Source organism: Durio zibethinus, chromosome 17, assembly GCF_047325235.1.
Source record: "Durio zibethinus cultivar Kanyao isolate XHJ-2024 chromosome 17, ASM4732523v1, whole genome shotgun sequence".
Taxonomy (NCBI): domain Eukaryota; kingdom Viridiplantae; phylum Streptophyta; class Magnoliopsida; order Malvales; family Malvaceae; genus Durio; species Durio zibethinus.
The window spans coordinates 2,750,082-2,774,173 of NC_143178.1; the positions used below are offsets into that span (position 1 = coordinate 2,750,082).

At 34.3% G+C, this 24,092-nt stretch overlaps 4 protein-coding genes across 11 annotated transcripts; all 4 read right to left on the minus strand.

The window, feature by feature from the left end:
- Positions 1-51: 51 nt before the first annotated feature.
- Positions 52-12,083, minus strand: MSH4 (MUTS-like protein 4). Its single transcript, XM_022863249.2, has 24 exons — positions 9,809-12,083; positions 8,967-9,170; positions 8,820-8,855; positions 8,610-8,722; positions 7,730-7,775; positions 7,475-7,521; positions 7,214-7,321; positions 6,889-6,964; positions 5,963-6,035; positions 5,683-5,828; positions 5,517-5,602; positions 4,937-5,076; positions 4,685-4,824; positions 4,534-4,584; positions 3,683-3,746; positions 2,846-2,989; positions 2,691-2,758; positions 2,458-2,516; positions 1,827-1,983; positions 1,144-1,196; positions 970-1,068; positions 748-862; positions 550-672; positions 52-289 (listed from the first exon to the last, which is right to left on the minus strand). The coding sequence occupies exons 1-24, from the start codon at positions 9,872-9,874 to the stop codon at positions 125-127; spliced, it is 2,379 nt and encodes a 792-aa protein (XP_022718984.2). The 5' UTR covers positions 9,875-12,083; the 3' UTR covers positions 52-124.
- A 135-nt stretch (positions 12,084-12,218) lies between these two features.
- Positions 12,219-13,109, minus strand: LOC111286625 (uncharacterized). 2 transcript variants are annotated; one of them, XM_022876698.2, is made up of 3 exons: positions 12,935-13,109; positions 12,663-12,815; positions 12,219-12,429 (listed from the first exon to the last, which is right to left on the minus strand). In XM_022876698.2, the coding sequence occupies exons 1-2, from the start codon at positions 12,938-12,940 to the stop codon at positions 12,663-12,665; spliced, it is 159 nt and encodes a 52-aa protein (XP_022732433.1). In that variant the 5' UTR covers positions 12,941-13,109; the 3' UTR covers positions 12,219-12,429. The 2 variants fall into 2 exon arrangements, with proteins under 2 accessions (XP_022732433.1, XP_022732424.1); XM_022876689.2 differs by having other exon boundaries at positions 12,667-12,815; positions 12,935-13,108.
- A 535-nt stretch (positions 13,110-13,644) lies between these two features.
- On the minus strand, positions 13,645-16,753 carry LOC111286635 (VAN3-binding protein-like). Of its 2 annotated transcripts, XM_089746044.1 has the most exons (7): positions 16,163-16,753; positions 15,645-16,053; positions 14,876-15,257; positions 14,530-14,706; positions 14,361-14,410; positions 14,228-14,285; positions 13,645-14,092 (listed from the first exon to the last, which is right to left on the minus strand). In XM_089746044.1, the coding sequence occupies exons 2-7, from the start codon at positions 15,912-15,914 to the stop codon at positions 13,854-13,856; spliced, it is 1,176 nt and encodes a 391-aa protein (XP_089602170.1). In that variant the 5' UTR covers positions 15,915-16,053; positions 16,163-16,753; the 3' UTR covers positions 13,645-13,853. The 2 variants fall into 2 exon arrangements, with proteins under 2 accessions (XP_089602170.1, XP_022732447.2); XM_022876712.2 differs by having other exon boundaries at positions 15,645-16,753.
- Positions 16,754-19,572: 2,819 nt separating this feature from the next.
- On the minus strand, positions 19,573-23,307 carry LOC111277097 (3-hydroxyisobutyryl-CoA hydrolase-like protein 1, mitochondrial). Of its 6 annotated transcripts, none has more exons than XM_089746038.1 (14): positions 22,929-23,305; positions 22,741-22,821; positions 22,583-22,651; positions 22,444-22,507; positions 22,104-22,183; positions 21,765-21,848; positions 21,535-21,619; positions 21,239-21,324; positions 21,009-21,127; positions 20,852-20,912; positions 20,610-20,708; positions 20,425-20,526; positions 20,307-20,348; positions 19,573-20,227 (listed from the first exon to the last, which is right to left on the minus strand). In XM_089746038.1, the coding sequence occupies exons 1-14, from the start codon at positions 23,031-23,033 to the stop codon at positions 20,108-20,110; spliced, it is 1,197 nt and encodes a 398-aa protein (XP_089602164.1). In that variant the 5' UTR covers positions 23,034-23,305; the 3' UTR covers positions 19,573-20,107. The 6 variants fall into 6 exon arrangements, with proteins under 6 accessions (XP_089602164.1, XP_089602163.1, XP_089602169.1 ...); XM_089746037.1 differs by having other exon boundaries at positions 21,009-21,130; positions 22,929-23,298; XM_089746043.1 differs by having other exon boundaries at positions 21,009-21,130; positions 22,741-22,814; positions 22,929-23,257.
- Positions 23,308-24,092: the final 785 nt, after the last annotated feature.

Here is a 24,092-nt window from a genome sequence, read left to right on the forward strand (position 1 = left end):
TGGGAAAAGCGTAAACTCTGCCTTTGGCTTGGGATCTAAACTTACGTTGAAGGGCATGTCCTGGAATACAATTTTATTTTCCATTACTGTTTAGGCTATGAGTAATTGAAAAAAAATCACAGCTCTATAGTCTTCCATCAATGTAGCTCTCTTTGAGACTTTGCAAAGCCTGTCGGATAGAGTCCTCGTCTTGGTTGGAGTACTTTAAGCATATTAGTCGTTGAGCAACATGGTATGCCATCTTTATTTGATTATAATGCAGGCAGTTTACTTCCATTCGGTTCACTTCCTGGACATTAGTATGAGAATGCCGAATTAGCGCTGTTTGCCATAGAGATCAACAAAACAAAAACATTGCAATCAATGAAACTTAAATTCTGTCAATAGTTTGGAAGCACTGGCCGACAAAAATACTTGTACAGGCTATCAAAAAGCGCCCTAAAGCTTCACTTGTTACATCATTCAATTGTGTGAAAGAGTGGAAATGAAGTGGGAACTTAAGATCTACTAAATTCTGAATCCTTTTTGTATCTACTTGACCGAAATTACCTTCTCTGTTATCCTTGATGTGATGTTTCTAGCTGTTTCAATCACTGAACTTGGTAATCCCGCCACTTCCGCTAATAGGAGGCCATAGTGTGCTACATGTCTCGGTCCATCCTTAAGTTGAAACTGCGTAAAATCTGAGTTTCAGTCAGGAAAAGCAGCAGCGTTTCTATTAGAGCAAAAGAAAAATGGAAATATCACCTTAAAATCTAGGCGGCTGTTTCTAATATCTACATAGAAGTGAAGAATTTTCACATTTGGATAGATGGTAGCTAGTTCTGACAAGTTTTCCATATGAGTAGCAAATATAGTATACCTATAGAAGATAACGCAAAAAAAGATGTTAATTTGTGCAAGTTAGCATCTTTTGCTACCGTTGCTGGAAGAAAGGAAATAGGAAAAGATGTTAGTTTGTGCAGTTACGCTGTGACTGATAGCAGATGTTCGCAGCAGCTCCATGCTATTGCCAATCCATCAGAGGAAGAAGTAGCCCTCCCAAGTTCATCCATAACAATTAGACTCCTATATCAAATGAGTCAAATAATTTTCAATACTGTTCATTTGCCAAGGTGTTAAGGACCTCGAACAGATTCTTACCTTTGGGAGACATTCTGCATGATAAAAGCAGTTTCTTTCATCTCTGTCATAAACTATAACATCCAAATAACCAGATGAGAATCATAACATGGTAATTTTCTCCATGGGGCCCATTTCTAGAAAAATATAAATTAGACCATATGATACTCCATCTTATAGCATCTTAATGCATTCTAAAACCATTTTTGTTTGCCTCCACTCTTCATTAGATGTTTCCAACCTTTGCATTGAAATACTATTAACTTTTTAAGCCTGAATGATAGTTTGCATACCTCAAGTCAATTCATAAAAGTATAATTAGGAGAGCCAGAAACACTTTAAGTTCTTGGAAAATCTCAGTCCTGAAATTTATCTATATGCCAGGAAGTTCAATGAAGCAATTTCCAGGATCAAGATAAAATGTGTAGTGTACATGCTATAAGCACTCTTTGACCTTGAACAGAGAAGACAGATGAAAACTATTTTCCACGTGTTTAGATATGACTTGGTAAGGACTAAAATTGAAATAGTAACAGTTTATCAGTATGTTAAGTGACTTTTAAAGTTAAAACTGAATAAATAGGGAAGTTTCTATTTAACAGTTATAATAAACATATATCTTTGCTTTTCATGAGGAAAGAAACAAGATAGCGACATGAAAAAATGACTTAAACATTTTTGACAGTGAAGATCAGAAATTGTACCGTACTAGAGTTTGATTCAAGATTATCCATTGTGCCCATCCTTGTAAATATACGATCAACTACTCTAATTGTAGCAAAGTGTGCTGGAACATAGCAACCAATCTGAGCAAGAATAACAATGAGACACACTTGTTGAAGATAAGTGCTCTTCCCGCTCCTGGATGGAGAAAATAGGTCGTTTAAACTTTAAACAAAGGCAGGGTACTATCTAAATCACTATGTTATCCTAACATAATAATCGGAAATTGAAATCGTTATTGATCATATCCAGCTAAAGGCACTCCGGAGAAGAAAAAATACTGACATAATGAGCAAAGACCTGAGGCGGACACTTTAACCTATAGTTAGAGAGAAGTGCAATTAAGACTTACCCTGGACTACAATCATGAGACTTGGCTTAAAGTCGATGATAAGAAAACAAGTATAAGGAAACTCAAAAAATTCTAGTCTCCAAGGTATCACTTGAAGTTAAAAACATGACTTGGACAAAGTTGTTGTCTAGTACAGGTTTTTTTTTTAAGATTACATTTTCTATATTGCAGATAGGAAGGGTTATATTGAAAACAAATATGGTACATACAACGACTTACAACTATTTGCGAGGAGCAATTTCCATGAAAGAGTTTCTTACATGTTTGGTCCCATTACGATCACCATGTTTGATGCTTCGGAAATAAAGATGCTGTTGGGCTGAAACAACAGTTTAAAATCTTAAAGGGCACCAAAGAAATTTAAGAAGAATCCATGACATAGAAAGTAGGTTATCAATCTATGATAGCAGTGTAATTATTACTATAGAAAGTAAGTTATTAATCTAATATAAGCAGTAAAAGTAGTACCTAATTGCGATATAAAACAACATACCACAAAATCACTGTGTATGCTTTCTAGGATGGGGTGTCTTCCAGAATCAATTCCTAGAGGGCCATAATCTGTGAGCAATTAGTCATCATTAAAATTATCCTAATTATACTTGGAAGAATAAAAGAATACATGCTACAAATTGGCAAAGAAATTACCAGTAAATTCTGGCCTAATATATCGGTCAACAGGCTTGGTTGATATTGCATGAGCAAATGAATTAACAATCATATCCAAGAGGCACAGAACTTCAGCAAGAAGTGTGAGCACCGAGATGTCCTCTCTTATGGTATCAACTAGGGCTACAAATCACATAAAGTTACCATAAGTAATGAATGAAACCATTGCAACATTTGAATAACACAAAGAAAAGGCACCATAAATGAAACAAACTTTGAAAAGATAGTATGTATCTCTAGTATTTTGTGTTATCATCATCCAGTAGTTTCAAAAGCTATAGCAATAAAACAATAATGACTACAAGTTAAATGAAATCTATCTAATCAATATAATTAATTCCAATGGCACTTATTTCTGACAAGATTTGCAGTGTCAAATACATTAATTGGCAGATGTTATTGTATCCTTGCTTGAATACAAGAAATATGATGCTAAAATGTGCAAGTTTGTGAAGAAGACTTGTTAACAGCTTAAGCCTTTTAGCATAGTCTTAGATAGCATAAGAAATAAGAAAAACCCTATTCTGGAAAATGAAAATGCCTTTCAAAGATTTGATTGCATGATCAATCCACACTGTCGACCCTCAGTAACCAGTTGGATTGTAAAGCACCTTTCTATGCCACGCAATTTTGATAGTTTTAATTCATTTAAGGTAGACCCATTGAGCAAGTGATTGATAAATTCTTAAAATGTTTTAACTTAAAAGGCTCATGAGATCAATGGTGTCCTGAGAATTCATATGAAAACCCCATTAAGAGACAAATTGACAAGTAAGACTTGTCAGAGATCTTGAAACCAAGCAGTTGATCACAAACCTTCCAAGCAAACTTCTGTTCTAACATAGCATTCTCCAGCTGCAGATTTGTTTCTGACATTCAACTGCAAATTATGCAATTTAAGCATTTTTAAGACCCAGACAGGCTGATAAATGTACAACTATTATAAACAAAGTAGCATGCTGATATCAACAAACAAATATGTATTTGGCTACATAGTATACAAAATCAATCAGTACCCTCGTTCTATTCTGATAATAGACTAATCAATCAACCCATAAAGAAATGTTTGTAAAGAATATATCCATACTATACACCACATGCCATGATAAGTTGATAAACATCATATAAGAACAGTTATTCTACAAATTAAAAAAAAAAAAAAAAAACTTTACAACATGTTGCACTTAGTGGAGTTAATATGTATCGATATCACTTGATTTTGGAGTAATCATATTAAAGAATTGTTTTTATTTTCTTATATTCCTCGCACCTGCATTATTATGCATACTAATGTGACTGCTGTACTCAATTACTATCCTTGGGAAAAAGATAGCAAGTTAGAATTGAAATGCATGTCAAATTCAATGATGTTTACAGCAACCCAATGTATCTCCTCTCTAGTCCCTTGGTAGTTGTGCAACTCTCAAACAACCCCAGGTCAGATTTTGATCTAAGTTTACTCCAGAACAATATCTAGAGAATTATAACTTGAAATTACTCGCATATAGGTAATATTTTAAAGCAGTACCTCCACTACTCATAAAATGAGCAAATTCAATATCAGGTTTTTTTTTTTGGGGGGGGGGGGGGGGGATAAGTGAGCAGATTCAATATCACAACATGAATCAATATCAAACCACAACTATGCATCATTAAATAATACTTACAGAAGCAAGTTCCAAAGTTGAGCAATGAACATTGTTCCCGTGTTTCACAACCTGATTTTTCCATCACAAGCATACCAAACTCAGAGATGATCCAAGGAAATCATCATATACATCAATACATGAAGTAACAAAGAAAAGTTCTTATGGCAACCTGAATGAACTTGCTGGGAAGCTTTCCCTGAATGTCTTTCTGTGGAATGCTAAAGTAAAAACCTTGTCTATTGTTAAATGGAAGTTTCAGATTTGGCAGCTTGTATTCTTCCCGATAATTGTTTGCAAGGTTATGTATAGCTGTCAAATCAAAATAAAATAGTCTTTGGTGGTAGGCAAAATAACCCATTTTCAAATGACAGAAATAAAGGAGAGCAACAGCATTGGATTTGGAAAAGAGAAGGGGGGGAACCTTCGCTGGTATCACAAAAAGATCTCCGAGCAATATCCAATAGCCCATCAATTCCAGCCTTGACAGCAAAACACTGCTGTGTGCGAGCAACAAAAGGAACCCGTGCGTGAAGCACATCTTCATCAATCACCTCCCCAACTCTAACAGAAGAAAGTTCCTTAGAAATTAGTTTAATTTTATGCTTATATAATTATTTTAACCTTTGAAGATGGGATTTACCAGATATCAATGAGAAATATGCACAGGATAACACTATACATCAACATACTGAAACATGTCTACCATATGACATATGACAACAAACTACCATAAGTTCTGAAGAAGGAAAAACTGCAATTTATGAATAGAATGTCATAAAAGATTCCATTGTTAAGTTCTTAAAGTTTTTGGGAGCATCTGTGATCAACATGTCGCCACTTGCCACAAATCCCACATAATGTTTTCATTAGACATAAAATATTCTTGCCATTCTTTTTTTGGCTAATTAATTAGCATCTTGAGAACTCAGGGGAAAACAGATGCATGAGCAATATTATCAGGGAATTTATAAGCGGTCGGCTCCGGGCAATGTGTCACATACCTCTTTCTAATGTCAGCATATTTCTCATTTTCACATATAGACTTGTGAACATTTGCAAGAAGAAAACATTTTGCATCCTTAAGCACCTAAAATTTTTAAAATCACCAGCAGTATATCAAAATAAGTGGTAGGAGTCCACTGATGAAAGGAAGAAAAGAAACTTTACCTTCGACAGTAAAGGCAAGGCATCTAATGCAGTCTTGAGAAGAATGATGCTTGATATCAATATTTGGCTCTTTCTAGCATTGTCTACACCTAAGACTTCATTTGTTACTTTCTTTGGCTTGAAGCAGAAATGACAAAGTACCCTATCTGAATGAAGAGCATGAACAGGTCAGTTTAGATAGTAGTCATAAGTCTACAAAATTCCAGAAGACTGACTAATCTATTTTCTTTTTCTTTTTTTTCTGGGGGGGGGGGGGGGGGGGTTGGTGAATTTCGCTTACCAGTCTCCTTTGGGAACTTACGCAAGACCTGAGAGAGTCCAAAAAAGAGCTGTTCATTGCTCATCAACTCATCCTGAAATCAAGCAAAGAAGAGATCATCTTTTGCTCCAAAACATATGTCTGTAGGTTGTGCCTTGATGAATTTAAACATTAGGGTAAGACCAAAGCTCAAGAGGTGACAAAGAATGAGTCCCTTGTCCCACAAACTGAAATGAATATCCTAATTTCATAAAATTTCAAAAGATCCTAACTAGAAAATATGAAATTTCAAAAGATCCTAACTAGGAAAATTTTCTAGGCTTGGAAATTTATTCAATTAATCAAAGGGAGGAAATCAACCAGTCAGAGAAGGCCATAAGAAAGTAAGCATTACAACGTCTAAGAGTTCTGAGCATCAGAATAAGTGTCACACTAAAACAATAAGGGTAATAAACATAAACAATAATATACAGCTCTTTGTTTAGGCTTCTTGCGTCACACTTGTGGACATCCCTTAAACATAATGGCAGCATCATCAAGCAGATCCATATGGTTAATAAAGGATTCGTTCACCACAACCAAGTGGTTGATGTGTAAGATTCTGGTGACCTAACGTACTTCACTGGAAACATAGATTATAACATCTATTTTTATCTAAGCACTCACATGCACATGTTTATCTGTGCAGAACACAAATGATTACCAAACCAAACAACAGAAGTATTTTTGCTATCACCTGATAATTGCTTCTACTTGGGAAAGATTACAGTTGAAACCATGATGCTGCAAAAAACATGCTAGTCTACGTAGAATACTCATTTTAAAATCCGTAAGATCTCTTGGAGAAGTTGGAGAAGTCTATGGATGTTAAAAGAATCTTCTTGAGCAGATCAAAAGTTAACATAGCTCCACAGGAGAAATATGATGGAAAGCAAAGCAAGACTTACCAGGCAATCTAGACGAGTACGGATAGTTTCAATATCTTTTAAAGGCTGCAAAAGATTGGCACGAAGAAGTCTAGTCCTGGAGAAGAAGTTTCACATTTTTTTGCATATAAAAATAAAAAGATTAGGTGCTATCCAAAAGGCTTCCCATAATCAATTAAAAGTTTGAAATACTCCACAATGTAACTTTTTTAGGTGGTGAACCAACACATGGATAGACTAAAAATAAATGGAAGGGCTGAACTGAAAGTAATGAGTGATGACTTTAGAAAAAAGTTAGGAAGCAGTTCACAAGATAACATGTCAACTCATCCGGTTCTCAACATACCCTCCAATAGTTTTTGTTGTCTTGAGCATGTGGAACAGACTTCTTTTCTTGTTGCTTGTGCCCCACAGTGCAGAATGAAATGGTTCAATAATTTCCAAGTTTTGGACACTGCCATCCACAATCAAACATAAGACTTTTTTAACAAAGAAAAACAGTAAATATAAATATTTGTAAAGCTCTAGAATATGTTGTAGTAGCAAAATATTTTTACTAGAACCTGATCCAACTGATAGGTGCAAGTGAAGCAGAAAGTACCAATACCTAGTAGCATCAATGTTCATGTGGTCAAATGATCCATTAAAAGTAACCTGGGGAAGATTCAAGAGGAAAAGGGTAAACGTTGTAGTTGTTCACAAAGCAAGAGGAGGAGGATGAACGTATCATAAATACTCTTACTTTGCCTCAAGATGTCACATATTATTTCCAAGAGATTAAATTAACTTCAGTAATAGAACATCCACTCAGTTTTTTCCCTAGCATTCCAATGGTATGTGTTATGATTTATGAAGCACATACCAATAATGAATGGTTTGTGACAATGACACCTTTCTCTGCTTCTATCCTGAGGAATTACACAGATTGAACTTATGTTTCAGATGTATAAAATTACTTAACAAAAGTAAATACAAAAATAATGAGAAGCACCATGAAATTAGAAACTTGAAGAAAAGGAGACTCCAAATATGAAAGCTGAGTGTATAGCTCCATGAAGAATAGAACACGTAAGGTAGTTGCAGGAACTAGCATATGACTGAATAACATCTGAAAAGAAACTACATAGAGATTCAAACATGTAATCATGTTTAGTTTGTAGCTTTCAATCAAAGTTTTAAATGAAGAAAAATTGTCCCTTTTAACACAGTTTTATGCAACCCATGACTCTAAAGAATAACACCATTTTCAAGTAAATCTAAAAACTCCATCTAACCTGAATTTTTCCATATTGAAGATTGCCTTAAACAAGTCACAACAGATAGGGAGCTGGATCAAAAGGGCAACAACATGCAAAAATAACCTGGTTGTTCTGGCTTCAAGCAGATCTTGAAACTAATCATAGCAAGATATCCATCTCATCCAGTTTCAGCATGCAATCAACATAATGACCTTAAAACACCTTAGGGTATCGTCTACTTAATGCCAGTCCTTCTTCAATTGTAGGGCAAAGATGGAGAGTTTGCATTGTAATGACTAATGCAGGTCGTTGCTTTTGTCTTGGGAAACTAACAGATAAATAATGATCTTGAGTCTCAAGTTTTTTCCCCTCACTTGGACTTTTTGTAATACCGACATAGACATCACCCTGAAAAACAAATGAGACACTCCAAAACATGTGGCCATTCTAACCCAACTCTCATGACTGGATTTTGAAATAAAATAGCATAAGCTATGAAAGTACCACTTGATTGTAGCAGAAGCAGAAGCCAAGCAAAGATAATACTGCTTGTAGTAAGTATCCAAACCAAGAGCCGAAGGCTCTCTGGCTGCTAGATTTTTAATCAACATTGCACCCTGAATGTTTAGCCACAGTGAAATTCCCACAAAAGATATATAATTGTCAGCCCCATACTAAAAGATGCTAATGAAGAATGAGATGTATCTGTATGACCTTGGTGTCATCAAAGCAACCACGAGCCATTACAACCTGCACAGAATCATACATGGTATTAAGTCATCAAATTAACTGGTAAGTTCCATACAGAAACAAATTGGCTAACAACGCCACCAAGACTTTCTAATTATCCAGTGATATCACCTTCTTGACCAAAGCATAAAATCGATCCACCAGTTCTGATACTCCCACCATGCTGTCAGGAGCTAGTTTGTTTGGAGGAACAATGATCACCATGGGATCATAGAAATGCAGCAAAGTTTTGGTATTTTGATATGAGCTACTGGTTTCAATGTATTGAGAAAGATGCAATGTAGCTGATCTTAGGTCGAAGGCAGCCACTCCAACCTGTACAGTGATTGCAGTTAGTCAGGCATTATGAATTTCACTGCTATATAATCATCCAATCCTGCAGAGTTCATTGTTTTATTAAATCAATATATTCTTATATTTGATTCAATGCCGACTTCCACTCGTAAAATCACACTCTGCTTACTATAATGTTTTTCTTTTCATTCCATTAAGGTTGCCATTATCTGTAGGCAAAACTTCTTTTTTCAACTAATTAATCTCTAATTTAGTACTATCTCACATTAATTTTATAAAACCTAGTCGTTCATTGTGATGTGAACCTTTAATCAGGCATGCATATTTGTAAAAGACCCAATAAGAAAATAAACGTAAAAGAAACACATGTTATATCATATTTCAAACGAATTAAATAAAGCTTGATCGCCAAGAGTCGGGACGCCTGTTTGCCTAATCAGAAAAGTGAACGAAAGAGAATATTTAAGTTGATTTTATTTTTAATTTTCAAATTCCGAGTGGAAACTATATTTTACCAAGTTAAGACAGTAAAATAACCTTATTTCAATAAAAAAAATTTTAAATCTCTCGGTGCGAGTAATAAAAAAAAATCACTAATAGTAGAATCTCAAATATTTTTTCAGTTTTCGTGCATTTTCTCAGAAACCAAACGGAGTTACCTCTTTGGCTCTGTTTTCAATAAGACCGATCACGAAGCTTGACCTCTCTCCCGCGTCGTCTTCCATTTCGATTAAAGCATCAAAAAAATTAACGCCAAAATGAAAAAGGGCGCTAAAGTGTGTGGCATTTATACAGGGTCGGGGCCCTTACTACGTTAACCGCGGTGCGTAACCTTGTTAACATGCGCACACCTAACGGGCGGCAATACGGATTTCAGATTAAAAACAAGGTGGGTTTTGGCTTATAATTAAAGCCGATCATTATGCACGAGAATTAGGCTTTCCAAAAAAAAAAAAAGAAATTGAAAATTTGTTTAATTATTTTAAAAAAAAAAGAAAAAAGGATACGCACACATTCATTTGGAGCTTAACCTATTATACTAAAACATTTTGTTTGCTAATGAAATATAAAAAAGTAGAAAGCAAATAACAATAATGGTGATTTTGGCTTCTGATAATGGAGGCTTAAATTTGGACTTCAAGGAATGATTTATGTAAAAACTTCACAGCTACGTTCATCCAAGGCTTCCTCAATGCTAACAAACCGGCTCTTCTCGATGGAAAGTTGTGCTGCAACTCCCGTAGCAACTGAGATGAACCCATCTTGCAATCCACAGCTGGAGTCTTTGCACCTTTTTTCTCTAATTGCAGACAAAGAGTTAAGGTACTCCAAATTGCTGGAGCCGTGATGCAGTGCTTTATACCTGGAAAACAAGGCAGTTCTGGATCAAATTGAGAGGCTAGCCATAAACAGTAAGTTTTTGTCTCGAACTTGATCATGTTGGAGAATTCGGAAATAGCAGGTTCAAAATGCGAGACTATAGAAAGAATTCGCGTTGATCCTTCCAGGTGTATGGTTAATTAGACTATGATGATTGCATTTTCCATTGCTCTGATACTTCCATGTGTCTGTTTTCAAGATGGGATCGACAGCCCCGACGTTAAAATCACCGAAGAACAGTGATGCTTCGTAGTTTATGTTTTCTATTAGACGGGGGGAAGAATTCGCGTTGGAGAAGCACTGGGAAGATGGCATGATTCATGAGAGTGCGTTGCAAGTGCATTAGTTGTGTAAGCTAGGGGATGGAATGCCATTGTTGGAGTTGGAGCAGCACTGGAAAGGTTGTATGATTAGTCCAAGTATGTGAGCAGAATTGGTGCTTTTTTTCTTTTTTCTGCTTGTTCGTCCGCTTATGCTATCAATGAGGAACCATGGGCTGAACTCATAAATAGAACCATTGGCAATGTACACCTTAATAATGAAAAATAATCTTAGGACCAACAGCTTATGAAGGATATGCTGGTTGCCTGATTGTAAATGGTGATGCAAGCAATGTGGTGGCAACCATGACATGCTATTCTAATTTCAATCCTATATTCTTTAGTTCCATTATACAGACCTGTCAATCTACAAAATTCAGTTCACACAACAAAAAAGAGCATTTCACCTGCAATCCTTTAATTGTTCAATCATAACAAATAATTAAATAAAAATCTACCTCTTATAAGTGTGATTGTCACACAATTCTAAATTATGATTGTTTAATTGTAATATAATAATTGTAAGTAATTTGCTCTCTGCAAAGGTGCTACCATGTCCTACCAATAATCCGATATAGATTAGTATGGTAACGTAACATGTTCTTTTGATCCTACTCATTCTTTACAAGAAACACATCCTCCCAAATAAGGGCCAATTCAATCATTCAAGCAATCTCTTATAAATGCAACTTATCAGAACTGAGTTTAACACCAAGAAAATTAATTGGAAAGAAAGCATCATTTAAATTGCTTTCGTACTAGTACTTTTCTAACCTGTGGTGTAAAAATATATTCCTCTTTGGTTAGACAAGCAGACATAAGAAGACCAACACAACCTCAAATACTACTAGTAATATAAGAAACCTAAGCATATTCACTGCTTCAGCCAAAGCACAAATATGATGTAAGCCATTTTCTGCAATGAAACAGACAGCAAATATTCAAATCAAAATGCCATTTTCATCAGGAGCATTTCACTTACTATTTTTTAACTACAATCTTACAATTGTCCAATCACAACAAAGAATTATGTATGAATTCATCACTTACAAATGTGAGCTCCATACTAGAACCTATACAATTCTAAATTGTGATTGGATAATTGTTGTGCAGTAATTATAGATGATATGCTCCCATTTTCATCATACACCATATGAAAGAGGGAAACTACAAGGAGAAAAAATGAAAGATGTTCTGGAAAAGAAGGGCTGCTACATGATAGATGTTAATTGACTATTTATACCTAATCAAAGACACATGAAAGAAGTAAAGAACAGGTTTTCATAAACTCAAATTAGCTTCAAAACAACCAGTATCATAGAATTGATACATTATGATGCTAATTACCAACCTAATAAAAACTCAAAAATTGAGAAAAACAACACATGTAATCTTTTATAAACTTGAATTAATATCCAAACAAGACAACAAACATAGAACAGAACTGAGGGTTTTACAATTCATTTACATTGTTGTATCTGCAGGTCATTCAAGGCCTTCTTTAAAATGTAACCCCATCAATTTCGCATAAAAAAAAAATCTCTATCTTCCGCCAAAATCTCTATATCAAAACTTTGTTCCTGAAATGCCAACACAAAGTACAAATATTAGTTTGCCATATCAATAAAATATTCTTCAAATCCAATCAAAGTCGAAATTTTATATAAATTCAGTTAATTCAAGTTTGCAGAAAATTAAATGATAAATTTCCTGGTTTAATTTCTGTCAAATCTCAATTAACTCTAGAATTACGAGGAAAAAAAGTTATTCCTTTTAAAGGGAATGGAAATAGAGCATTCAAGTAAAGGCACACCTACGTCTGTTTGGAGTAAGAGGAAGAGGAAGGGACGCGTTTGTTACGGAACATCATGTATCCGACGGGCAGTACCACTCCGATCATCATGATTGCTGCTCCGATGATATATCTTAACGGGCTCGGTGGTTCCACCTCTAACATTCCCTTCAACTGCACCGCACACAATCGTAACCCAACATCAACTATCAATTGGATACTTACAATTCAAAAACAAAAATCTTATCATCAGAATTTTGAGATCCGGATCGAATCGAAGAAGGGAGACTTACTGGCATTTTTGAGAGGCCTTTCCTTTGAATGTAACTTCGGTTCGAAGTATCTGGACGAAGAAAGGAACTTACTAACAGAGATTACAAGGTTTCGGTTAGTCTGGGAAATCTGGATCTCTTGGATTCGCGATTCTCTGCTGTGAGATTGGTCTGGTAAGTTTTTGATGATGAACTAAAACTGGGGGACCCACAAAGTTAAGGTTCAGATCATCTGCGGTTAGTTGCGGGTTAATGATTTTGCAATGTAATAGAATTTTCACACGTGTCAGTCCATATGTGTGAGTTTTTTTAAATAAAAAAATCAATGCTTAGAATAAAATCCATTGAATCTATAGCCTTTCTCGAACGCTGTCGTATTTGGGTCTATCTGCGAGCTTCAATACCCAAAAAAAGGGAAGGCCAGGTCGCCAAGCACCCAAGCCCAGTTTAGGTGGGTAAGAAGTGGGATTCTAAGAAATGACTCTCGCAAGCAGGGTCTCATCAAGCTCCCTCCAATTTGTTGGATTTGCAAAGAGGTCCTTCAAATCTTACAAATTTACCCGGAGATCCCTCTTCTTCTCCCTCTCTAGCGCATGGCATCCACGTCTTCTATTGCCCCGTAGGTTCCCTCTCTCTTTAGTCTTTAACCATCCCATATTCCCATTGTTGAATTGAACTGCCACTTAAGTTCTTATTGGTTCACCATTTTCTTGACAAAAAAAAGAACTTTTTTTCATTAAAAATGATGATTTTGTCTAGTTTAAACATTTTTTTTTGTTTTTATTTTAAGATTATCAATTTTATTTTTGTCAGTTTTCTTTTCAGTAGCATACATTGGAAGAACTTGTTGCATATCTCACATATTGAAAGAAAGTTTATGTATGAAATTCAAAATGTCACAAAGCCAAATTCAGTATGTATGCACAAACTATACTCTTTCCTATATACAGTCATTGATACTCAAAGATTCAAGAGAAAGCTCAGTTGCTTCAGTATAGCTGACTTGACGGAGAAGATTTTGAATCCCATCAACCCATTTCTGCTTATGAATCTTGCTTTTACACTTGAACTCTAGAAGACCTTGTCCAGTCTTGAGACCAAAATAGAGATTCTCAGAAGTTTCCCTTTCTTTTCTGTATGGCCATGCAGAAGTCTCATCGCAAACTCCATATACAATACCTGGTAAGTGATAGGACATTTAAATATTAGGGAACAAAGGGAAAAAATGTAGAAAAAGGGCAAAGGAACTGAGTTGAATGATGAGAATTCATTAGATTAATGCGAAATTGGACAGTAGAATAATACAATGCTTACATTTATTCTTCTTGGAGAATGCCCCTCCAACATGCTTGCTTTTGAGTTTAATCTTGACCTGACAAATGGAACGTTTGTAAGAGATTGCAATTGAATATTATTTTCTTGTTTTTCCATCTAGTTTTTTTGTTACCTGAGATTTATTGTTGATGTAGACATAGACACGCTTCCATCTAAACACACCTGAGAATTGCAGTAACAAGTGATTCAGATGTAATATTCGTAGCTGAATCAATTCTATATAGTTCTAAAACCTGTTTCTAGATGAGTTTCAGACATCTTGAGCTTTGAACGCGAATTACCTTTTCTTGTGTGTTGCAAAAGTTCACCCTCACAAGGAGGATTCCGCTCCTTCATTTGAGAATGAAACGCAGCAGACCAATGAGCTTCTGTCATGCTCCTCTCATAAGGACTTATAGCAGCATTTTTCTTTGCTTCTTTTGGCAATCTTGCTCTCAAAGCTGCTTCTCCTCTCAAGGCTAATTTTGATCAAGGAAAATTTTAACAAATTATGATTCAGAGCCATTTCATAAAATTGCAAGAAAAAATAACATTAGTTTATTAATAATTTGGGATGAAAAAAAAATGGTGTAGAAATTCAGGCACAACTGCTTTTGAATTTCTTGAAGAACTGCATAAAGCAAATACCTGTTGCAGCTGCTGCTGTGAGAGTCATCAGATCACCAGCAGTTTGAATATCCACAGCGGATTTGACAACTGAAGCAACACGGTCATGATCAGCTCCGGCTAGTTCAGCTAATTCAATGCAATGTGATGCCAAAAGTTCAGTAGCAGATGCCAATGCCATGCTCATTTGTGAACCTATGCCATTGGAGTTTCCAGCTGCGGCTACTGCTGCCAAGCCTGCAGCTAGTCCAGCAACGGAAACAGCAGAGTGCACCCGAGCATTTTCTGCTCGTATCTTATCTTTCTTCTTCACTGTGTTAGTACCTGTCTCCTTGTGGTGATGAAACCATTTCCCAATTGATCCAGTTCTTCGAGCATTGATTGTATTTATGACTTTCCCTGCCTACAAAATAAGCAGAAAAAAAAAAATTTAACAATTGTACTTTCCAGACAGAAAAGAAAAGGTTAAAAGGAAAAATTAGAGCATAGAAATCTATGAAGTCGGTTGGGTTCTTATAATTTCGTCAGCCAACCATTCAAAGAAATTGCCTATTACAACCAGTCTTTCTTTCTTACAGGGAACTATCACATCAAAGGCAATGTTAACGAAAGGCCAAGAAACAAAAAGTCAAAATATGCAAATACAATCTATCAAGAAGGACAAAAATTTAGTTTTGATCCATTGAAACTCAAGGATCCTGAGGAACGGAGAAGAAAAGGAAAAAAGAAAAAGGGTATAATATGGAGCTTTTAGAAAGGGAAAAACGATGCTAAGATTAAGATCACTTACAATTTGCGGTGCAATAAAGTTGTCTGGAAACGAACTTGGATTATTATCAAATTCAAACTGTTTCCGTTTCTGTTTCTTAGCAAGTGCTTTTGAAAGTTCTGATGCAGATAGACTCCATGATCTAGACAAAAACTCCATAGGCTCCTTTGGTGTTTGTGGCTGAGGAATAGATGGCAAAGACGATGCTGCTTTCAGCTTTCCATCCCCTTCCACGTTCTCTAGCCCAAACAAAGAACCAGTCTTCCAAGCTGAATAAAACCCACTTTGCATTTCTACCTTAGGATTCTTTCAGCCAACAGGAAACACTTGACATTTTTTCGATGAATTTAAAAGCTAAATTTTCCTAGCTATAATCTCCTGTAGCAATAGTACTCCTTCAAAACTTTTGATATCTTTTGTCCTTGATTGACTGTAAGATGAAATGAAAGAAAACAATTCTAAAGAGGTAATATAAAGTTGAAAAAAAAAATCATTGCCTTTTAAAACCAGAAAGGTTCTGTCCTATAAACAAAACTTACTGTCTTGTCGGAGCCAACTCATAATTATAAAGAAGGATCCCCTTAAAACAGTGAGTGACAAAATAATAGTAAGCAGGAACAGATATCAAAATCTAGTGCTTTGAACCCCCCATGAATTCAGGTGACTGGGAGTTGTCAAAACAGAATCCACGAAACCCAAAAATATATATTAATAAAGTACTAGCTTAAGGAACATAAAGAATGTCATTTGTCCTGGAGAAGGGGGGACTGTTTCTTAAGACTCCTGCAATTAAACGCATGTATCCATGATCACATGCTTAGTACTAAGAAAATAATTTTTTTTTCATCTTTTTTTGTTGGAAGTCTTGCAAGTGTTTGACCAACTGTAGCCAATGGCCTTGCATGAAACTTTGACTGGACGGTGGGTTCGTTTAAGGATTTGATGCTTCCATGGATGTCTGCCACATTGGTTTTATCTGCTTAATCGGATGGTTGAGAATAGTTGCTAGTTTCTAAATCTAATAACGACCAAACAAAACTTGATCCGTTTTCTAAATTCTTTTCCAAAACCAGATGTAAATTGGGAAGAGAATCTTGAGTTTTTATATTGAGCCGATTAATTTGTTATATGTGTGGTTGAAGCCATAACAATCTTGAGAGAAACTAGGGTTTCTTGTCATTACAAATCTGGTCCTACGTAAATGGACCATGTTAGAAATGGAACTTGGTTTTCCAGAATTTGCAAGGAAAAATCTGTTGTATTTAGAAATAATGGAACTCGATTAATGATTCAATTTACCGAATGGCGTGTCAACTTGATTATTGCCCCAGCCAGCCTACCTGGTATCCCAGACAAAGAAACGATGTTCACGTGGATTTTACATGGGTTGGTTCATGTCTGTTTCTCTTCCGAGACCTAGCTCCAATTATTTAACCTCAGCTCTGGTCCCAAAACTTTGTCTTTGAAGAGCTAGCGGTGGTTGGCTCTTCATCAATCTGCTTTCCTTTTGATTGCCAATTTGCTAAGTCGAAATTAACAAAGAATCAAAGATAAGCTTTTCAGTACTTAATCTGTATTTTATCTGCAAATTATCGTGATTTTTCGATGCTAAATCAGGATCAAGACACTGGAATATGCGACATCATCTTGATCAGGACTAAATTGAAGTCGGTGGTAATGTTACTTCCAAGCTATTCCTGATCATGACCGAAACGTCAATCAACTTCATAGAGCTACCTAACAAATAAATAAAGTAAAATTCGGCAACTTTTGACGTTCGATATTAAGTAGTTCTCTTATATACATAACTGTATTTGTCTTTTACCGTCTGTATGAGATACTTGATTCATTTGAATGATCGATTCGATGAAATTTTTATCACGTTGTTTTAAAGATTAGATTTAGTACGCCGTGATAGAAAAAAATGTTTAAATCTAAACAATACTTAGATTTAATTAGTTATAGTATAAATAAAAAATAAAGAGACTCGAAAAAATTTAAAAATAGTTCAAATTGAAGAAAATATGAGGAAAAATTGTTTACAATGGTTCGGATATATAAAACATATGCCTAGCTATAAACAAATGCTTTTTTACAGTGGAAAAATGTGTTCAAGCAATGTTTTGGCAACTGCTCACGGGGGTTCTACCACAACAACTATAACCAAGTTACTCTTTCCCTGTTTCTACCAAACGGTTTTGTTTTTAAGTTTGAAACTTTGGGATAGTGAAGATGATCATGATGGCATCTTTTATACTTATCTTTAGAACTGAAAAAAGGCAGGGGAATGGCCCGAAGATTTCATGATATATGAACAAAGATATTCTATCCTGATAGCATGATTTGACTAAGGCCAGACTGTATAAAGTCTCCCCAAGTTCAAGACCATAACCAAATAATTGAAAAGGTTGCAAATTCTAAATTAAATATGCTAAATAACACATCGTCATATCTATAACACTAGTTTAGATTCATTCAAAATTAAAATTATGCACTTCAATATGTGATTTAATAATAATAGTACATATTTAAATTTAAATTATTCATTTTTTAAAATTTATAATAAATCTGTTGATACTAAATTTCAAGTTGAAGATAAGAAACCCGAAATCATATAAAAATAAAGAAAGTGATTAAGATAAAGATAGGGGACATCCTTTATATTTACATTTCAATACTCAAGTTAAAAATCAGAATAAGAAAGGTTTAAAAAAATAAAATAAAAATCTAAGAAAAAATTATATTGGATTGATAGTACCTGAATAATTCTACTTATAGGCAAAATGTAAAGAATCTGTGAGATAGAATAGTAATGTAATCAAGTTGATGTGATATTTTATATGTCAAGTGACTCAAAATTCAAAAATATTTTTGAGTGTATACTCGTAACCTCTTATAAAAAAAAAAACCAATTTATCCTTTTAACCTAAAAATGTCCTTAACAAAATCAAAATTGAAATTAATATTTTTTTGCCTTTTGTACATAAAAATCATGATCATCACGTATGGCAAGAAATATGTACCATAGTATATAAAACGTATGCATTAGAAGGATTTTTATGGACCCCCATTTTTTATTATTTCCAAATTTGTCAAGAAATCCATCCCAAAGACTTTGGGGGGGTTTCGAATAGATTTGACACCAACATGTTAGGATATGGCCAATTATATCTCTTTTGTTCTTTTTCTCCCCTTTCCACTTCTAAAGCACCATATAAGATGTGGATGTATCAATTTGATTGAGGGGAAAAGTTCTGGGGTGGTTTAACCACTTGAAAGCTACCTTTAACCACATGATAACAATAAAAATGAACAAACACATAGTAAGATATTAATCATCTATTTTTGCTATTGAAAGCTACCTCTTACATGTAACTTCTATGGTTTTCCTTGAGCTGCCATTCACAATCATTATGTAATTAAAAATATTTTAAGTACATAAAGTTAAACATAGCTTAAAGAGATGTTTGATTGGCTCAACATAAAATGTTCTGTCAAAATCTTATTTTTCATAATTTAATTTTTGTATTTTTGGATTCTTAAATTACTTATTTTTGAAATCGTAAAATCAATCCGATGCACAGTTAAAGAAAGCTTAGAAAGGAAATATTCTAAGAGGAATAAACAACTTAAATAATATTAATTCGAAAAAAAATAAAACTGAAGTGAAGCATTTACGGATGATATACGAAAAAACTCCTTAAAAAAATGACAAGACGAAAAAATAATGTAACAAAACTATCTAGTTGTCTTGGCCAAAAAAATAAATAGTTGTAACTTTAATTCATAAGAAGAATTAAAAAATTTTATTATTTTAATTTTTTAATCATTCATCTCTCATTCACTTATAAAATTTTTATGAATCTATTAAAAAAATACTTATCAATTGAATGAATAAATGAATGAAAAATAGGATTTTTAGAGATAACAATTTATGCAACACGTCCAATGATTTAAAAAGATTGATATAATTTACATAGCTTAGTAATGATCATTAGGATAGGGCATTCTAAGTCAAAGTGAATCAATGAAAAGAAAATGGGCACATGTGGTTGAAAAAGTAATTGGATGCAAAAAAGTTGTCATCATCCACCACTTGTTCGCCTTTCAAAAAGCGATCCACTGACAAAGACCTTTTCTGTTTATTTGCCTCCATCCATGTCTTAACCAATGACCAAAACAACTTCCAGCTCAGCATTATTCTAAAGCAGATCTAACTCCACTATTTCACACATTATCAAAGGAATCGATGCCCACACCATAGCCAAAGCAAAAGATGTGACAGAAAGTTGTTCTCCCCCATTTGCAAGCGCATGGAAATTGGGACAAATAAAGTTTTTAATAGGCTAAGGAACTTAACACGGGAAAATTTTCAAGTACATAACCACAATCGCTGATCAAACAGGTCACTGTTGCATTATTGGAATTAAATGCCCTGTCTGTGCTCATCTTGACTGCAGCTAACAAATGATATATGACTAACACTACAGACCAGCTTCTCGGAAGTTCACTGATAATTCTAGTTCAGGCTCATACGCGTTAAGGGGAGAAAAATATTCGTCAACCATATCTTCAGACACTTTCTCCAGACAGGATGGATCCCACTGCATGCAATGTCTGATGTTAGTTCACTGTTCACTAGCAAAATTTTTGTCAAAAATTTATTACCAGTTTGGAAAATACCTTTGGTGCAAAGCATTTATCGACCAATCGTGCCCGAACTCCCTAACATTGTGCATAAAAGGGGATCAATAGAAAGTTACAGTACCAATTTTGAAGGAACTAAAGTTTTAGTTTGTACCTCAGAGAAGTCATTAGAGATCTGCCTGGTGATAGCTTGAAGAGTCATCCGACACTCGCGGGCAAGACATTGCTCCAGAGTTTGAAACCTGCCTTCTCGTATCTATTATATGGGCCGTTAATCAACCATTATTAGGCTGTGACTCGAGCAATTCTATGTGTAGAGTGAGTTGGAACAGAGCTTACAGATCTTAAGGAAACCTTCAAGCTCAAAGGTGGAGCTGATCTCAGTTTCTTCAAGGTTGAAATACACCATTTGTCTTTTGATCTAGCTGCTTCAGCCTCCTGAAAAGTTTGAAAAATTTTACTACTAGACTAACAAAAAACGAAGTTGGGGATGGGATGAACAGGCTGTACTTAATGATTATGGATCTGGATTCAGGTTTATCTTAAAGGAATCCTTTATTAGGAAATTAAGTTGGTCTTACCAAAGCATTAATAATTTCCTCAACTGTGCCATGGCCAAAACATTTGTTTAGCATCTCCATCCTGAATATACGGTACAGACAAAGTAGTTAACCGAAACATGGCTATGTGTTGAGAATTGAGAATTTATGGAAAAAAAAAGGTTGTATGCATATAAACCTGTGAAGAACACTTGATGAATTTAGACACCTGGGATCATTATATCTAGCCAGAAAGGTTTCCACGACAGAAAAGTCTTTTGTGGCTAATTTGCTGAGTTGCATTTCAATTTCTTGAAGCTTCTAGTTATTACAAAAAGAAGCAGAAAAATATTAACATATGAACAGGCTAGATTAGAGTTGATACTTATACGTCGACAAGGGAAAAGGTTCAAAAGATAATGGACGAACTATGCTCAATGAATAGTGAGTTGCAAGTCCACAAGCAAACATTTCTTCTCCAGTAAGTGTATCACCAGTCAGAGCCAGATATTCCCCTGTGATGAAAAATGCAGTAGCAGCCAAGGAATTGTTATAATTACCTAGAAATCGTTATGATGTTTGTTCAGGTATAGATATTCCATTAGTGTGAAAGCCTCTGGATCAAAATGTTGGTCTAAAGTTCAAATGCTGATAAGCATTTTTTTTTATCGAAAGTAGTGTTTATAAACTACAATAATGGGCAAAGTGCTAACTTAAGAGCCTACCTAAATAGCCTGGCAGGCGTGAGAGATAATAAGAAGCCCCAGCATCCGGATGGAAACCAATTAGAACTTCAGGAATACCAAAAACCTGCATTTATCTATTCTGGTTAAAAATGATTTTCATGGCCTCTCCAATTCTAGTCAAAAAGTAGAATTCTACTCTGATGTCTCCCTGATTTGGTGGAAGTAATGGGTTTGATTCAATTCAAAAAGTGCATATCTACAGCACTTACAGTCTTGTCTGTCGCAACGCGATAAGAACCATGAACTGAAATCCCTGCACCTCCTCCCATTGTAATGCCATCCAAGATAGCTATCTGTTTGCATCAAACAAGGATTAAAAGGAAACATTCAAAGCAACAGTAGTCACTGAAACAGTTGTAGAGAAGATTCAAGCCTCAAACTAACTTCTGAAGAACAGAAGGGTGAGACCTAAGTGTCACCAAATCTGAAAATGAATGAAATTTTCCTGGGCAAAATCCAGTGACAAAAATCAGGCAATTGAAAGCTGTTGCAGATTTTGATGATTATCCTTTGTTTACTTGTTAAATAAGAAAGAATAGCAGACTCACATGCGGCTTCAAATATGTGCCTAAAAGGTACATAAAACTGTAAAATGTCCTGAAACATTCTTTACATTCTTCCACTCTCCCTGAATAATACAGCAAAAACTACGTTACAAGATTGCTGATAGCAAAAATCAAATCTACCCGTATTTCAATCATAGAAAATGATTTTCAATTCTGATATGCAAGTAGTAATTTAAAACATATATGATTATCAATTTATCATGCAATTTCATAGTGAAGTATTAAAAATTCAAATGCCAAAATGAGAATTTTTTTTTTACTGTAGAATGGATATTATACTATAGTGCAAGACATTACGCAACATACAACAAAACTTTCTCACCTTCATTTATTAATTGATATAGCTTAACGACATCTCCCCCTGAACAAAATGCCCTGCCATTTCCCTTAAAGAACAAAAAAAAAAGTTTATTTATCCAAAAAAACCAAAAAAAAAAAGTTTCTTGAATCAGTGAACTTACCTTGATTACAACAAAATCAACATTAGGGTCCCTTTCCCAGGATTTGTACAATTTATTAAGAAGAATTCCCTGATAAATTTAAAAATTAAGACATCAATGGTGTATGAATACTTTTGATGATAAAAAAAAAAGGGAAAATGGTTAAAAAACAAAAAAACCATTGGAGTAGTAAGAGCATTGAGGACATGGGGTCTGTTAAGTATGACAGTTCTTGAACTAGCTCTCTCTTCAACTAATACCTTGAAAAAAAATTGGAAAATTTGTAGGTTATCAGTTATCTGCTGCTTTAATTTCCCTTTTAATTTGTAAGCAACAAATAAAAGCCATTATTGTATCAAAAGCTCACCAAGTTGTCATAATTGCTAGAGCTGTTGACGACAGAGCACAGGCTTCTGGTAAAAGACGGAAAATGCTTGCTAAAAGAACGACTCAATCTTTTGAAGCTTTGCATCTTGCTTGCTGTTGTTTCCTTTGAAATTTCTCGAGCAATTGGCCTTGCCTGCCTCTGCCTCTGCCTCTGATACTGCTACGCCATGGTTTATATTGATATATGTAGCAAGTGGCGATACAAGCATATCAAGGATTTTATAAATTAGTACTCCCTCGCGTCCGAAATTATTTAGAGGTTATTAATTTTTACGAAATTAAAAAATTAATTTGAATATATTTAATATTAAATTTTAAAATTTTTATAAAATTCAAATTTCATAATTTTTAATATCAAAAGTGAAAAAAATCATAAAAATTAATTTTAAAATATAAAAAATTAGACATTAAAAAAATAAAATATAAATTTATAACATCTAAAATAAATGAAAAAAAAAAAAAGGGAAAGAATAGTAAATAAAAAAGTTAGAACATCAGACACTTGTCGCGCTGTTTGTACGCGATCAACTACCTCCACATGAAACAATTGTTTTTTTTTTTTTTTCATTGAAATCATAGGTTTTTTAATAATTTAATTAATTGCCACGTGAATAATGATTTTTTCGTGGAAAAAGGATAATCATTTTCTCTTTGACGAACGGTTGACCATTACTCCCTCTTTTGAATAATATAAAGTAATATGTGATTTAGATTTTAAAAAATTAAATTTTGATTATAATGTGAATTTTTTTGCAACATTTTTTTATTATAATGTGATTATAAAATTAAAATTTGATTATAATGTGAACTAACTCCCTTTATATAAAAAAATATATATAGTGTGGACATTTTTTGCAACAAAAAGAAAAAAAAAAGAATATAATTTCTAATTAGATCCACGTTTTCCTTTTCCGTTATTCATTCTTGGTGAAGATCTGTGTGCGTTCCTCAAAACATTAATCATGAATATCTTATTTATAACATATGAAATTGCTCATTAAAGTCAAATTTTGGTTCCTTCCTAGTTCATATTTTTATCTTTATTTTTCATGCATTACTTAATAAAGTCAAAAACAAATATTAATCAAGGTTATAAATAATGTATTGAGTTAATTTTTTATATCATTCTTTAAATTATCATGAT

Coding starts and splice junctions, on each gene's coding strand:
- MSH4 (XM_022863249.2), bottom strand. CDS start 9,874: ATGGAAGACGACGCGGGAGAGAGGTCAAGCTTCGTGATCGGTCTTATT. Junction 3,747..4,533: donor CAACTTTGGAACTTGCTTCT/GTAAGTATTATT, acceptor CATAATTTGCAG/TTGAATGTCAGAAACAAATC. Junction 2,517..2,690: donor GCATACACAGTGATTTTGTG/GTATGTTGTTTT, acceptor CTGTTGTTTCAG/CCCAACAGCATCTTTATTTC.
- LOC111277097 (XM_089746037.1), bottom strand. CDS start 23,033: ATGCAAAGCTTCAAAAGATTGAGTCGTTCTTTTAGCAAGCATTTTCCG. Junction 22,652..22,740: donor ATGCTCTTACTACTCCAATG/GTTTTTTTGTTT, acceptor TAAATTTATCAG/GGAATTCTTCTTAATAAATT. Junction 21,325..21,534: donor ACGCCTGCCAGGCTATTTAG/GTAGGCTCTTAA, acceptor TTTTCATCACAG/GGGAATATCTGGCTCTGACT.
- LOC111286635 (XM_089746044.1), bottom strand. CDS start 15,914: ATGCAAAGTGGGTTTTATTCAGCTTGGAAGACTGGTTCTTTGTTTGGG. Junction 15,258..15,644: donor ACTTTATTGCACCGCAAATT/GTAAGTGATCTT, acceptor CTTATTTTGTAG/GCAGGGAAAGTCATAAATAC. Junction 14,411..14,529: donor TTTGCAACACACAAGAAAAG/GTAATTCGCGTT, acceptor TGCAATTCTCAG/GTGTGTTTAGATGGAAGCGT.